We start from the raw sequence: 13,845 nt of genomic DNA, 5'->3' as shown, positions 1-13,845 counted from the left end.
AATGATTAGCTTAGATAATATGAAATTCTATTTATTGGGGAAAAGGGGGTCGGGCGCATTGTAAAGAATGCTGTTGAAATCGTACTGTACAACATTATTAAAGTTGCAAGTTTGCACACAGTCAGTTTGCACTGTGGTGTAATGACTTTAACAAAACTTAAAGCTGCTGAAATCAATATTTTTATATTCACACTGAATCAAATAACTCTTCGTTTTTGAAAGGTCTCGTTGTGATGAACCCACACAGAATAATCACCTGACTCTGAAGCTCTACTGAGCACTTCAGTGTCTTTCAGCTCATTGTTTTGGTTCAGTCTCAATGGTCTCGTCAGTGTCATTTCCAAGTCCGCCAGTGAACATGGTGTAACATTTAGCAGCTAACGAGCCAGATGTTTTCCTCAGGGGGCTGGTGGACAACAAAACAGAGCTAAAATGAGAGTGAATACTGGACTTACATCCATCAGCTGGACTTAAATATGACTCCAAATGAATGCTAATGTTTCCCACATGACTAGGCAGCTGTTTGTTCACCATATCAGCTTAAAAGGTGAGAATATGTCAGTGTTGTGTTCGTGGCTTGTTTCTACTTCCCCCTGGTGGTAGAAAATCAGGTCCATGTTGAATATTTTTAGTTTTGCATTTTGAAAATGTCAGACATGAGGTCCATTTAGTAGCTGTTCTGGAGCTTTTGATCATATCATCATCAGCAGATGGAGTTGGCTCAGCAGCCATGGAACATGTTCTGTTAGGTTGTTTTAAGTCAACATGTCCATCAAGTCCTTAAAGTGCTCAGAAAAAAAGGAACCATTTGAACATAGTAGGCCTGGTTCACCAAAGACATTCTGACATGTCAGCTAGAAAAACATAGGTGTAAATGATTAAGTGAATGATTGCTGCTTCACTGTGTGCTGCCCCACTGTCATTGGTTTACTGAAGACACTTGAACGCATCGTTGATGTTATAAGTAACACCTGTGCTTTTCCTACCATGACAATTCAAAATGTCTGCCGTGAAAAATGGCTTTATTCCTGCTCAAGACAACTGGGAAGTATTGTGTGATATGATGAAAGCTCCAGAACAGCTACTCAATGCACCTTGTGGTGTTTTAGGTTTGTTATTATTATTTATCTCTATTTTTACATTTTCTTTCAGATTCTTGTAGATAAGGGTTGTTTCAGTGGAACACTGAATTGTTGGACTGGTGAAATGAATTCTTTCAAATCCTCATGTCAGTTTCCCATTTAAAATTTAGGAAAAAAAATTGGAAAATCTGTACGGAGGCTTAAAATCATTTACTTTCAGCAGCTTAATAAAGCAGCATTTGCCTGGTCAAAAATTCAGCTGAAAAATGATCCAAGTACATTGTGGTTTACCTGTAAGCTTTGTACTCAAGGACATTTTAATCATGAATTAAACACTTAATTAATAAGTTAACAGAGGACACTACTAAGCTGTTCTTCAAAGGACCACGCTCCATTGTCTGCACGGTTAAATGATCTGCAGGTGTATTAGTAAAACGGACCGGTTAATGTGCAACCAAGAGGAGCTTGGCTTCATGTGATATCTTGATGTGAACTTTTAGCTTCCGCTTACGTTGCAGCGACTTTAACTGCAGCAGTGGATTAGGCATTACCGAGTCTATTGTTCAAGCCTGAAGAATGCGGGGTTTTTTTTGTTTTTTTTTTCCCCCACTTAATTTTCCACTTGCCCCTCAGATATGTTGGGACTTAAGTTCACCACGTAGTTGAAATGCGCATATTTTCATAATGGAGTCCAGGACTGAATCTAAAAATGAAAAGCCGTGGTCTAAGGTAAGAAAAACTTAAGGCTGTTATCTTGAAGCTGTTGGCTGACAAGAAAACCAGGTTGGTTACATAATATTGTGTTCTTCAGTTTCCCTGGCAGGGATTGTGTGAACTATATAAGACAAAGACAAGTGTAACAGATGTATCCCTGAACAGAAAACATCAGCAGGGAGCCCGATTCATGATTCATGGTCTGACTGCAAAGTGTAACAAAAGAAGTTTGGAAATGTTTGTGATGCCAGCAGAAGGAGGGCTTGATGATTTTGGTGGATAAATAATAGAGTCTTTATGAGACGAGTCAACATTTGCAGGCTGTTTGAGCTCTGATGCACGGAATCTGTCATTTTTCTTGACGCTCAATGTTATCTTTAGCAACTAACCCACAATATGCTTCTTTTTGTGCCTCTACATGCAATTCAGCTTTGACTAAGGACTAACATCCACACTCTGCAAAAACACTCTTCCTTTCTGTTACTTAAAAAAAAAAAAAAAGTGTGCAAATCACTTTGGATACAGTGTGTTAATACATCTCCACAGTCGGCAAACAAATGAAAACACAAGCTGCCAATGCTGTCTCTGCTGGGAGATCAAAGCCCAGAGCTGTAAACCTTCAATAATGTCAAGCGTTCCTCCTTGAGTGCCTGTGAGAGTAGGCACAGAATGAGAGATTTAGCCACAGAAAGCCTCTGATTCCTTTCCAATACCACTCGGATCTCCTTGAGTCCAATTCCCCCCCATCTGCTAGTTGTAACAGTTGTGAAATGAATAATTGGTGTCAAGTGGCCCCTGTAATGCCCACCGTGCTGCTGAGGGCTCACTCGAACGTAAACACAACTCCGGCTGGCCACTTAAAGCACAATCAGGACCTCGAGTGAGGCTCGAGTCCATCTCAACCCAGGAATTGTAGATGATTTTCTCAAGCATTTTAACTTTGGGATGCATTCTGCAAGTCTGGCTCCCTTCTTTCAGCCTAAAATGAAGCCAGTGTCTCCACATCAGAACTGGGAAACAATGCGAGAAGAGGCGCATCTAAGGCTGAGGTATTGTAAATATCGGAAACAGGAAATTGCAGGTGTGTTCAAACCTGGGTGTGGAGACAAATACATCCAGCCCTCCCCTTGACACACACACTCTGAATTGCACACAGGGGGGAAAAGCCAGCGATACTTTATTACATAAAGACATCGTTTCACTAATTAACCTCCACATCTTGCAGGAGACAGCCAGGCCTTCACTCCGCCAGACACAACACAAGGTAAGATTCATACTTTTATTTTGATAACATATTTCCCTAGATTATTTTTTTTTTATTTTGTTTTTGATCATCTCTCTATCCATTTGTTTTAATGGAATCACTGTAATTCGGAAAGAAAAACTGCTTTATTTTCATATTACATCATAGAAACATTCTTTCAAACAGACTTTATATGGCATTTTCAAACATACATCATTTAATATTAGCTACAGGTGAACACATTTGGAGACACTGAGATGCATTCAGAGTATTAACAAAGCTCGGTGTGTACATGAGTCAGTGGACACTGCGGGTTAATTGATGTGGAACCAGTCTTTCCTGTCACAGAAATAGGAGCAATGCAGACCTTCATTTTGTCTTTTCAGAAATGATTTGCTCAAGTTTGTCATCTGTTTTGAGCGGGATCAGATTTCAGAACACAATAGTTTGTTTTCCATTCGCATCAGGGAGTTGGCACTACAGCCAAAGTCTTCCAAAACTGATAATAATTAATGCCATTTAGTCAAGTTATTATGATAATTAAATAAATTAAAAGATTCAAAGATTTGTGCCAAATTGATTTGGATAATAATCTGGTGTAACTGGTTGTTTTATCCCAGTTACATCAGGTTCGAATCAGATCCTGTGTTTTAAAAGTAGAGTAGGTTTGCTTTGATTTCATGCTTGTTTTACAGATAAATCAGTGATCTTGTCAGCCATTTATATTCTGCTTTCTTACTCATTTTAATTTTGCTAAGGAAAACTGTTTCCTCAGTCACAGTTTGATATGTGGAGTAGACATGCCTGCAGGGTGTGGTCCACGCTTTGTCCAATTAATGTTTAAACCTGTAAATAGGGACTATGATGATGATGGATGAATGGATGATGAAGCTAATTTCCACCTTCAGTCACCTAATGGGCCACCATTAAAACATACATACACTGAGAGAACAATGCTGAACAAACAGGGCAGGTCACATAATACAAAAGTATACACAATATGTTATTTTAACAGTTCATTGCATACGTGTTAGCAATATGTATGTGTTAGGCAAACTGAAAGCAAGGACATTTATATACAAAGCTTACAGCGATTCCAGAGTTGGTTAGCCTTTAGCAGACTTTTCAGTTTAGCTCGAAAAAGACACTATGTGACTTTTGAATGAACAAATAACACAGTTTTCCTCTTTCAAATTAAAAGCTCAGTTCATAAGCAGGAAAAAAAAGTGTTCCTGTTACTCTGTGTTTCAGGATTCTCTGTATTCCCACAATTGTTACTACTGGCCACAGTTCTGCAGTTCGTTTAAAGTTCAGTAGTCTCATTTTAAAGCTACCGATTGTTCTGCGACTCCTGATGTATTATATAACTCTAAAAATATTGTAGAATCACTTCAGTATGACTCAGGCTTTGTCTCTTATTCCTCCTCAGGCTCACAGACCAAAAGCCAAATTAAGAAGGATTTTGCAACTACGGCCTGAGCCCTATCATTTTATTTGAAACTCAATCTTTTTTTTTTTTCTGTTTGCTTTCTGTGCGTGTGTCACCTCTTTATCTGATTACCTGAATACCAGAGCCTTGATAATATTAATGAAGGGTGTGGTTAACATCCTGGTCGAGTACAGCTGACCCGATCTATCTAAGCTGACCTCACACCACCCACTCCATCAATCACTGCCCACTGAGACATTTTATTACTACACCTGGAGCAATGATTCGACTCTGTGGCACAGAGCAGTATATGAGCCATGAATCAAAGCTTGGTTATTTCTCTGGAGAATAACTGCAACCCCAATTCCTCCAGCTATTTGACAAATATATCATGTATGCACGGATACTGTATTTGTATTCATGATTTGTTGCGAGCACCGTAACATCCCACCGAGCCTGTTTCCATACAGCGTGTCGCCGCTAAGCCTGTATTTTTGGCTCAGCTGGTGATGGTGTGTTTGTCAAGAGGCAGTTTGAGCACTGCTGATTGCAGAACTTGTATGTTGCTATGGCGCGAAGCTGACACTCATTAGGGGGATTAGAGGTGTTTCGCTGTCAGAGATCCAATCTTTTAAAATGGTTCAGTTGTCATTGTAGAGACATCTGTTTCCAGTGAAAAGATTGAGAACTCTTGAGGATGAGCAATGAGGACGAGAAGCTCTCAATGCTATATATATATATATATATATATTTTTTTTTTTTTTTTTGGTGGGGGGGGGGGGGGGTACTTTGAAGGAGTTTCAATTGCATATGTGTTTTCTAAGGGACTATTAAAAGTTCTAACAGACATTTATTAATGTTTGACCATGAGCAGTGGTGAAAGAAGAATAAAAATATCCAGTCATGAACTAATCTCAGCAGTAAGCAAGCAGTGAGTTCAGTAGTTCAGTGTGTACAAAAACAAATGAAAATCTCATTGTTTTTTCCTTTCTATATGTGTGTGTTTGTTTCAGTTCAGCAGAATGATGAACGATGACAGTCAAGATGCATTTAGAAACTTCAGCCGAAAGCCAGGCCTGCAGATATGGACCATCAATGTGAGCCCCCCCCCCCCCACACACACACACATCACGGTGAAGGTGGACAGCTCTACTTTACGTAGGTTGTTCATGCTGAAATGTTTTATTTTTGGGCAGCATTTCATAATATTTAACATGGTTTTGTTGTTATTCAGAACATGCAGATGGTACCTGTTCCACCTCAAGGCTTTGGTAACTTCTTTGAGGGAGACTGTTACATTGTTCTGTATGTGAGTATAATGCTGCCTGATTTCCCAAGAGGCTGCGGCGAGGCTCAGCATTCATAACGGCATGTGACTTATGTGTGCCTTGATGGTATGTGTGCAAGTTTTAAATCTCTGTCTCTGTGTTTTTCCTGTTTATCGCCAGATAAGTGAGAACAAGGGCTCGGGCCAATCTGTGGACATTCACTACTGGATAGGAAACTCCTCCTCTCAGGATGAACAAGGCGCAGCAGCCATCTACGTCACCCAGCTGGACGAGTACCTGGGTGGGAGTCCGGTGCAGCACAGGGAGGTGCAGGGCAGCGAGTCATCCCAATTTAGGAGCTACTTCAAAAATGGCCTCATGTGAGTTGAAGAAAGAGGCTGGTGTGTGAACTAGAAGGGGGGTGGTGACCAAATAAACACACACACTTATGCTGTAATCTTCCTGAGACATGGCTTACAACACTAATCCCTCTGTATGAAATCATTATGACACAAATTACACGTGTTTTGTAGAGGCTTAGCAAAGAAAAACACAATTTCCTCTCATCCAGTGCATTAACCTTCAACTTTCCAATTTGTTTTTGCTTGATAGTTATGAAACACTGAGGTAAAATTCAACATTAACAAACTGCTCTCAGGTGCTTTTGCGTTCATGTGCGGTATAGCTGTTTTATCACACTTGAACTTTGGTCATGGATACTGCTCTCTCCTCAGCTACAAGAAGGGTGGAGTGGCGTCAGGTTTTAACCATGTTGACACAAATGTCTACAACGTCCTGCGATTGCTGCACGTCAAAGGGAGGAAACATGTCACAGCAACAGAGGTATGCAGAGAGGAATATAAAGGACTAACATAGGGATTAATGACAGGGTGGTACTGCCTGCCCCGTGCCTCCCACTGGAGCTATCACAGGCTTCACACAGCCACATTACAAGGGGTGTTGGCGCTCCCTCATAAAGAAATTATGGCATGCTTGTTGATATAGCTGTCAAAGTAGGTGTTAATTATCTGAAGAGTGCTATGACTGTGTGGTATTTACTTAATACTTTCCTATCTTAACGCCATTTGTTTCTCTCAGAATAATTTGAATAAAGGGAAATTGTTCAGTCGCTCATGTTGTGTGTTTATGTGCAGGTGGAGGTGTCGTGGAACAGCATGAACAATGGAGATATATTTCTTCTGGATATGGGGAAAGCCATAGTGCAGTGGAACGGGCCCCAGAGCAACAGGAGAGAGAAACTAAAGGTAATCTTCCTCTCTCGGCTAATCACAAAAGCACAGAGAATGGCTTCTTTAAGAGTTCTATATCACCATATTATTGCATCTTTATAATTCATGTATTCACACTTAAGCTGCAAGGTTGAGGTGGAGCAATCTTAAATACTTTATATAGGTTTTTGACTATGTTCATCTATAACAAAGCATCATATTTTCAAAAATGATCAAATATGTTGCTTGTAACATCTGAATCTGCAAAGTAACTTTTGACTATAGCTGACGGATAAATGTAGAGACGTCAGATTATAAAGTTGCTACCATGGAAATCCTCAAGAAAAGTACAACTATCTCACAACTTTACTGAGCTGAATGCATTTCCTCATTCATAGAACATTTGCAAAACCCCTTTTTAAAAATATTGTAAGCTCAAAATGATCACATTCATGTTTGTTTACTAACTTTCTTCTTCCTTCTTTCTTTGCTGAGTTTTGTTGGCATGTTATAGCCACCAGCTGTCAGTGGGGTAGCATCTGCACAATACCAGCAAAACTGGGATCCACTCCTAAAACCATTGTTCAATAGTGCTGCTAGTGGTCAACAATGGAGATGTATTTCTTTAATACCTTTTTTACATGGAGAGTTAATTTTACATGAAAAGTTCAGAAATTTAAAAAACATCTCCATGTGTGGAGTTTACCCATTATAACCATTTAAAAGAAGGAAAACTGAAAACATAACGAACACCACACTGAAGTGTAAGGACAGCTTTCCATTTTCCAATTCCGTTCTGCCTGAGGAAGAATGAGAGGCAAAGTCTTTCTAAGTGACTACAAGCCAGTAAAGTCTGTAATCATTAGCAAATATTTGCTTTGGCTCATACTTTACATACTTTATACTGTATTTTACTCACCTGGCTTGGCCTTTCTCTGCAGGCAGTGTTGTTGGCCCAGGACATCCGTGACAGGGAAAGAGGAGGTCGTGCTCAGATTGGTGTGGTGGAGGGAGGAAATGAGCAGGACTACCCAGAGCTGATGAAAGTCATGACGGCGGTGCTCGGCCAAAGGCCTGCGCAGCTGAAGGAGGCCATCCCTGACGACAGACCTGACCAGGTGCAGAACACCAATGTCAGGTTGTACCAGTAAGGACTCCTTATTGATCCATTGCATTGTTGCCACAATAGTGGGATAGTGAGACACGTGTTTTTTTGGCCACTTTACAGCATCATACACAGTTTTGTTCTTGTTTCTCTCCTCAGTGTTTTTGAAAACAGTGGGAATCTAGTGGTTCAGGAAGTGGCCACACAACCTCTGACACAAGACCTGCTGAACTCCTCTGTAATTGCCTTTTATCCTTCGAACATGTTTCTTGGACACTGTTACATACAAACTGGGCCCAGTCTCATTGTTCTTTGTTTCTTCTCACGCTCTCAGGACTGTTACATTCTGGACCAGGGTGGCTCTAGTGTGATGGTGTGGAAGGGCAAACAGGCCTCCAAGGAAGAGCGACGAGAAGCTCTGAACAGGGCTGTGGTGAGTTTACTGAAGGATTAAATGTACAGAGTATCAGAGGACAAGCCAGAATTATACCTTCTCCTCATGAGGTCAGTATATTACAAACAAAATACTAGGCAATGCCTAAGGTAACTTTCCATTTTGCTAAAATAAATTCTATATAGAAAACTCTATGGCTTCTCTTTTGCTAGAACCACTAAATTAAACAGATAAAATCTGTCAAAGTCGTGGACGATATACTTTGTCTGCTCACCTCTTCCACCAGGGCTACATCAAAGCCAAGAACTACCCATCCAGCACCACTGTAGAGGTGATGACCGAGGGAGGAGAGTCGGCAATGTTCAAGCACTTGTTCAAATCCTGGAGAGATAAGGGGCAAACTCAGGGTCTGGGTTCGACCTACAGCATGGGGAAGATAGGTAACTTCTACAACACTCTTTCTTTCATTCGCATCAGGGTCAGATGTCTTTTAAAAGTAAATTTTTTAAAACACTAAAGACATTTAGGACTGATGATACATTTGAATTAATGTGGTATTTTTAAATATTATGATGGTCAGCCAAGCTGTTGTTGATGTTGTGAAGTAAATTACTATGTAAAATGTTGTAATATTATGAAATTGTGAGATAATACAAAATAACAATAATTCCATAATGTTGAGCAAAATTTCACAGATATTGACACATTTTTTGCTTAAATAATATACATTGTCTGTGTATACAGTAATTCATATTATTGTTTATTTGTTTATAATATTTTAACTTATGATTTACTAAATTTACAGCTAAGGTTGACCAAGTGAAGTTTGACGTGATGGAGCTCCATGCACGCCCTGAACTGGCAGCACAGCAGCGCATGGTAGATGATGCATCCGGAGATGTTAAGGTGAGTAAACAGACAAACCTGCAGAGCAGATGCACTGCTAACTTCAGCCAAAGATTTTCAATTTCTTTAACTGTCTCTTCCCTCGTTAGGTGTGGCGAATTGAGAACTTGGAGCTGGCCGAAGTAAATCCAAGTACTTATGGACAGTTCTATGGAGGAGACTGCTACTTGATATTGTACACGTATCAAAGATCGAACCGGCAGCAGTACATACTCTACATGTGGCAGGTCTGGATCATCATCAAATGCATTTAAACTTTCATTTAGTTTAAAATGAAATATAAAATTAGTCTCTCTCTGTTTTTGTCCAGCCACTCAAAGAACAGCCACTTTGTAATTACTTGATTTTATCTCTCACATCAGGGCCGTCATGCCACTAACGATGAGATCACAGCTTGTGCCTACCAGGCTGTCAATATTGATAACAAATACAATGGAGCCCCAGTCCAGGTCAGGGTGCTGATGGGAAAGGAGCCTCGCCACTTCCTGGCTATTTTCAAAGGCAAACTCATCATCTTTGAGGTATGAGTTTTCACACTGAAGATTTTTTTTTGTTGATTGATAACAGATGCTCCAAAGCAAAATCATTACATATATTATTATATCTATTAGATCTATTAGATATACTATATCTCGGTTGCTTGTGAATAATGCAAATCTCTGCATTCATTTATTTCTAAAGGGTGGTACAGGTCGCCCAGGTGTAGTAAACCCTGACACCAGTGCCAGGCTGTTCCAGGTAAGAGGGACTAATGAGCTGAACACCAAGGCCACTGAAGTGCTGGCAAGGGCGTCATCTCTGAACACCAATGACGTGTTCCTGCTGAAGACGGACCAAATGTGCTATCTGTGGTATGGAAAGGTAAGTGCTTCGTTATTGTAGTGGCTGCATTACAGGCTGCAAAAGCCTAATATGAACCTCTTACAAAGAATAAAAATGTGCATTTATTTGCAATTTCACACAAATCTGTATTTGTTTGATGCCTGGCTCCAGGGCTGCAGCGGGGATGAGAGGATGATGGGGAGAGCAATGTCTGATGTGCTGTCCAAGCAGGACAAGCAGGTGGTGATGGAGGGCCAGGAGCCAGCTGAATTCTGGGTAGCTCTGGGAGGAAAGGCCCCCTACGCCAGTGACAAGAGGTGAACACATACAGCGGCAACATCACAACTTTGAATCAGGATTTTGCGCTTTTTTGAGAATATTTTTGGACAGTTATTGTGCAGAATAACACATTTCAACCTGCTCATTGACACTTAAGCAGCCACATGTTTATAACAATGAACACTCAACCTGAGCATTTCAGGTAGCTGGTAATCTTCCTGTACATTTCTCCTCCCTGTTAGCCGCATTGCATGTCATTTTTATTCTCTATTATTTTAAATCAGACAGAAAACAACTACTATAATAACCTATAAACAAGAAACAGTCTTCAGAATTCAGTCAAAAGACCCTTTAATCATATTTTGAACCATTAATAAGCTTAAATTTAAATCTGCATGGATTATTTTTATATCAAGGGCAGTGGAATATGCCCAATGTCATCTGAAGCCAAATAATAAAGCATGCCGCTCCACACACACACGCAAGCAGCTTATACAGGTCTGTGTCATTACAGACTGCAGAGGGAGGAGCCTCCTCACAGTCCCCGGCTGTTTGAATGCTCCAATCAGACAGGTCAGTTTAGGATGACTGAGGTGAGTGACTTCGCCCAGATCGACCTGGACGAGGAGGACGTCATGCTGCTGGACACCTGGGAGGAGGTGAGAGGTCAAAAGGCCTCGGGCCAGGTTTTGGATTGATGCAGATGCAAAATTGTCTGCTGTACTGTCTACTGTAATCAGTGAAAGTAGTTGAAGCGTAAGCTCTGGAGTTGATTGTCAATCATTTATTTTCTAACTTCTTTCCTCCGAATCGCCTCAGATTTTCTTGTGGATTGGAAAATCAGCCAACCAGTACGAGACCAAAGAGGCGTGGAACAGCGCACAGGAGTACCTGAGGACCCACCCAGCGGGCCGTGACCCCGACACACCCATCATCTTTGTCAAACAGGGATATGAGCCGCCCACCTTCACTGGCTGGTTCAATGCATGGGATCCTCATAAGTGGAGCGTGAGTTTAATAGTCTCTCTTTGATCACACAGGGAGGCACCAGAGTATTATTAATAGACTAATACAGCATGATCAAGGCATAACAAATCCTTATTCATAGTATTATATTTGTGTACATTTCCATCACATTGACACTGATTATGGCGAAGAGCTGTAAATATCACATGAATGCTATGAATAATCTTGTGTGAACAAATCATCTCAGATTAGGAAGAGCATATAGTCACATGTGGATGATTTTATGGATTGTTTGAAGATTGCATGCTTACTAATTTTCAGTCCTGGCTCACTTGATCTTCTCAACAGGGAGGCAACTCCTATGAGGAGATGAAAAAAAAGCTGAGTGATCCAGCATCTCTCTCACAGATCACTGTAGTAAGTGATTCACTGACACTAATCTTAAGTGTAATTGTAAATGTACTAATATCACCAAGGTAGTATCTACTAACACTTCCAGAGTGATAAGTTATGTTATTATTCTGTTAATGTTTATACTTTTGATGTTGTCTCTCAAATGTCATGTATAAATTTACAAAAAAATGTATGATTTCAAAAGCTTAACTCCCTCATCTGCAGGACCTGAACAACACTAATCTGAGTAAGAGTCCTGTTGGTATGGGTGGGGGAGGTTACAGGGCTCCAGGAGGCCCTGTGAGCTCCCCTCCACTGTACAGGGTCCAAGGAGGTGACCTTTCCCCTAGACCCTCCACTCCCACTAGCCCATCCACCCAGAGAAGCCAGCCCTCTGCATCTATGAACATGTCCCCTAGCTTTACTCCCTCATCCCCAGCTGGCGGCGCTGTGTCCCCCTCTGCTGGAGACTCTGGGATGTATCTGGACCCAGAGCTCCTCATCAACAAGTCTCCCAGTGAGCTGCCGCAGGGAGTGGACCCCAGCCAAAGAGAGGTAGGTGGAGAATTGTGGATCTGGTGCAAATGGCACAACAACATGGAAATAATTGAATGTTAGGTGTGATCAGTGTGAGTGTAGCTGCCAGATCCAAAGCAATATTTATTTTCGTTTATTTTTTTCCCCCGTATTACAGTTTGCACAACATAATGAGGCTACAAGAAATTTCTTTCAAACACAGTAACATTACAAAACTTTATTTGATGTTTTTGTTTTGTTCCTGCATTTTGTTTTGTGTGCTGTGGTATTTAATGTAACATCTTTGCAGAGGGGTGCCAGCATGAATGTGTTTTAACTTTTGACAGGAGTCAGACAGCCTGAACTAAATACTGAAGTTTAGCTGCTGTTTTTCAACCAACAGCAGCATCTGAGACGTCTGCTTCAAATGCATAGTGTCACTGAAAGAGACACAAAATAGCTACAGACAGAGACAAAATTACAAAGCCATGCAAAGCAACTGCAAATAGAAGCAAAAAAACAAAAACAAAAAAAATCAACCAAATACAAAACTACAAAGAAACAAAGAAAGACACACAAAACGACTATAAAGAGACACAACATTACAGCAAAAGAAGGAAAACAGCTCCAAAGAGGCACAAAACAACCACAAAGACACACAAGATGTCAACAAAGAGACACTGAAATACCACAACAGAGGCAACACAACTACAAAGAGGTACAAAATGACCACAAAGCAATGTCAAATAAAACTACAAATAGACACTGTCTCCTTTTGTAGTTGTTTTATGTGTCTTTCATTGTGGGTGCCTTACTCCCTTGTAAGGAGGAGTGGGGGCCTTTAATATGTTTGTGTCCAGGGGCCTGTTGTCTCATAATCAGTCCATGTCTGCAGAGATGATTATGATTCAGAGGGAGGAGCTATGAATGATGTAAATTAGGATGTGTGTGTGTATGCGGATGTACTAACAGTGCCTGTACAGTAGGGGTCAGCCTAACTATTTTGTGTCCTCCTCTGTGCTCTGATCACAGAACTACCTGTCTGATGTGGATTTTGAGAACCTGCTTGGCACGAGCCGCTCAGATTTCCAGCGCCTCCCAAAGTGGAGGCAGAATGACTTGAAGAAAAAAGCAGGACTGTTCTGAGAAGGGTTTTACGGTTGGATTATGTGGAAGCGTTGTCAGACCTGTCTCACCTGCAGCATTTTAGCTGTTTCTGAGAAAGACAGGCCTGGTAGGGTTAGTCATTTCATCTGCATGTTTTTGTTTTTATTAACTTGGAGATACTATTGCCAACCATCGATGAAGTTACAGTGATTAAAGCAGCAGCATAGAAATAGCTTAGCATGATTGTTAGTAAAATCGAAAATTTCATGGACATAACTTGAACTAATTTATATCTATATTTGAAATGTTTGAATGTATGATCAAGTTTTCTCACCATATTATCATTGCTACAGCTGAATCACTGATATTACAAATAAATACACAAAACCTTC

At 40.6% G+C, this 13,845-nt stretch overlaps 1 protein-coding gene across 1 annotated transcript; it reads left to right on the top strand.

Annotated features, from left to right (window-relative positions):
- Positions 1-2,955: 2,955 nt before the first annotated feature.
- Positions 2,956-13,845, top strand: vill (villin-like). The gene is made up of 20 exons (XM_041065352.1): positions 2,956-3,060; positions 5,482-5,565; positions 5,703-5,777; positions 5,917-6,116; positions 6,471-6,579; positions 6,891-7,001; positions 7,907-8,112; positions 8,230-8,308; positions 8,405-8,503; positions 8,751-8,904; positions 9,270-9,370; positions 9,460-9,597; positions 9,733-9,891; positions 10,052-10,231; positions 10,364-10,509; positions 10,986-11,130; positions 11,291-11,479; positions 11,786-11,854; positions 12,056-12,385; positions 13,379-13,845. The coding sequence occupies exons 2-20, from the start codon at positions 5,491-5,493 to the stop codon at positions 13,490-13,492; spliced, it is 2,679 nt and encodes an 892-aa protein (XP_040921286.1). The 5' UTR covers positions 2,956-3,060; positions 5,482-5,490; the 3' UTR covers positions 13,493-13,845.

This window comes from Toxotes jaculatrix, chromosome 20 (genome assembly GCF_017976425.1).
Source record: "Toxotes jaculatrix isolate fToxJac2 chromosome 20, fToxJac2.pri, whole genome shotgun sequence".
NCBI classification, from domain to species: domain Eukaryota; kingdom Metazoa; phylum Chordata; class Actinopteri; family Toxotidae; genus Toxotes; species Toxotes jaculatrix.
This window is presented reverse-complemented; position numbering and strand designations above follow the sequence as displayed.

Coding starts and splice junctions, on each gene's coding strand:
- vill (XM_041065352.1), top strand. CDS start 5,491: ATGATGAACGATGACAGTCAAGATGCATTTAGAAACTTCAGCCGAAAG. Junction 8,309..8,404: donor AAGACCTGCTGAACTCCTCT/GTAATTGCCTTT, acceptor TCACGCTCTCAG/GACTGTTACATTCTGGACCA. Junction 10,510..10,985: donor CCCTACGCCAGTGACAAGAG/GTGAACACATAC, acceptor GTGTCATTACAG/ACTGCAGAGGGAGGAGCCTC.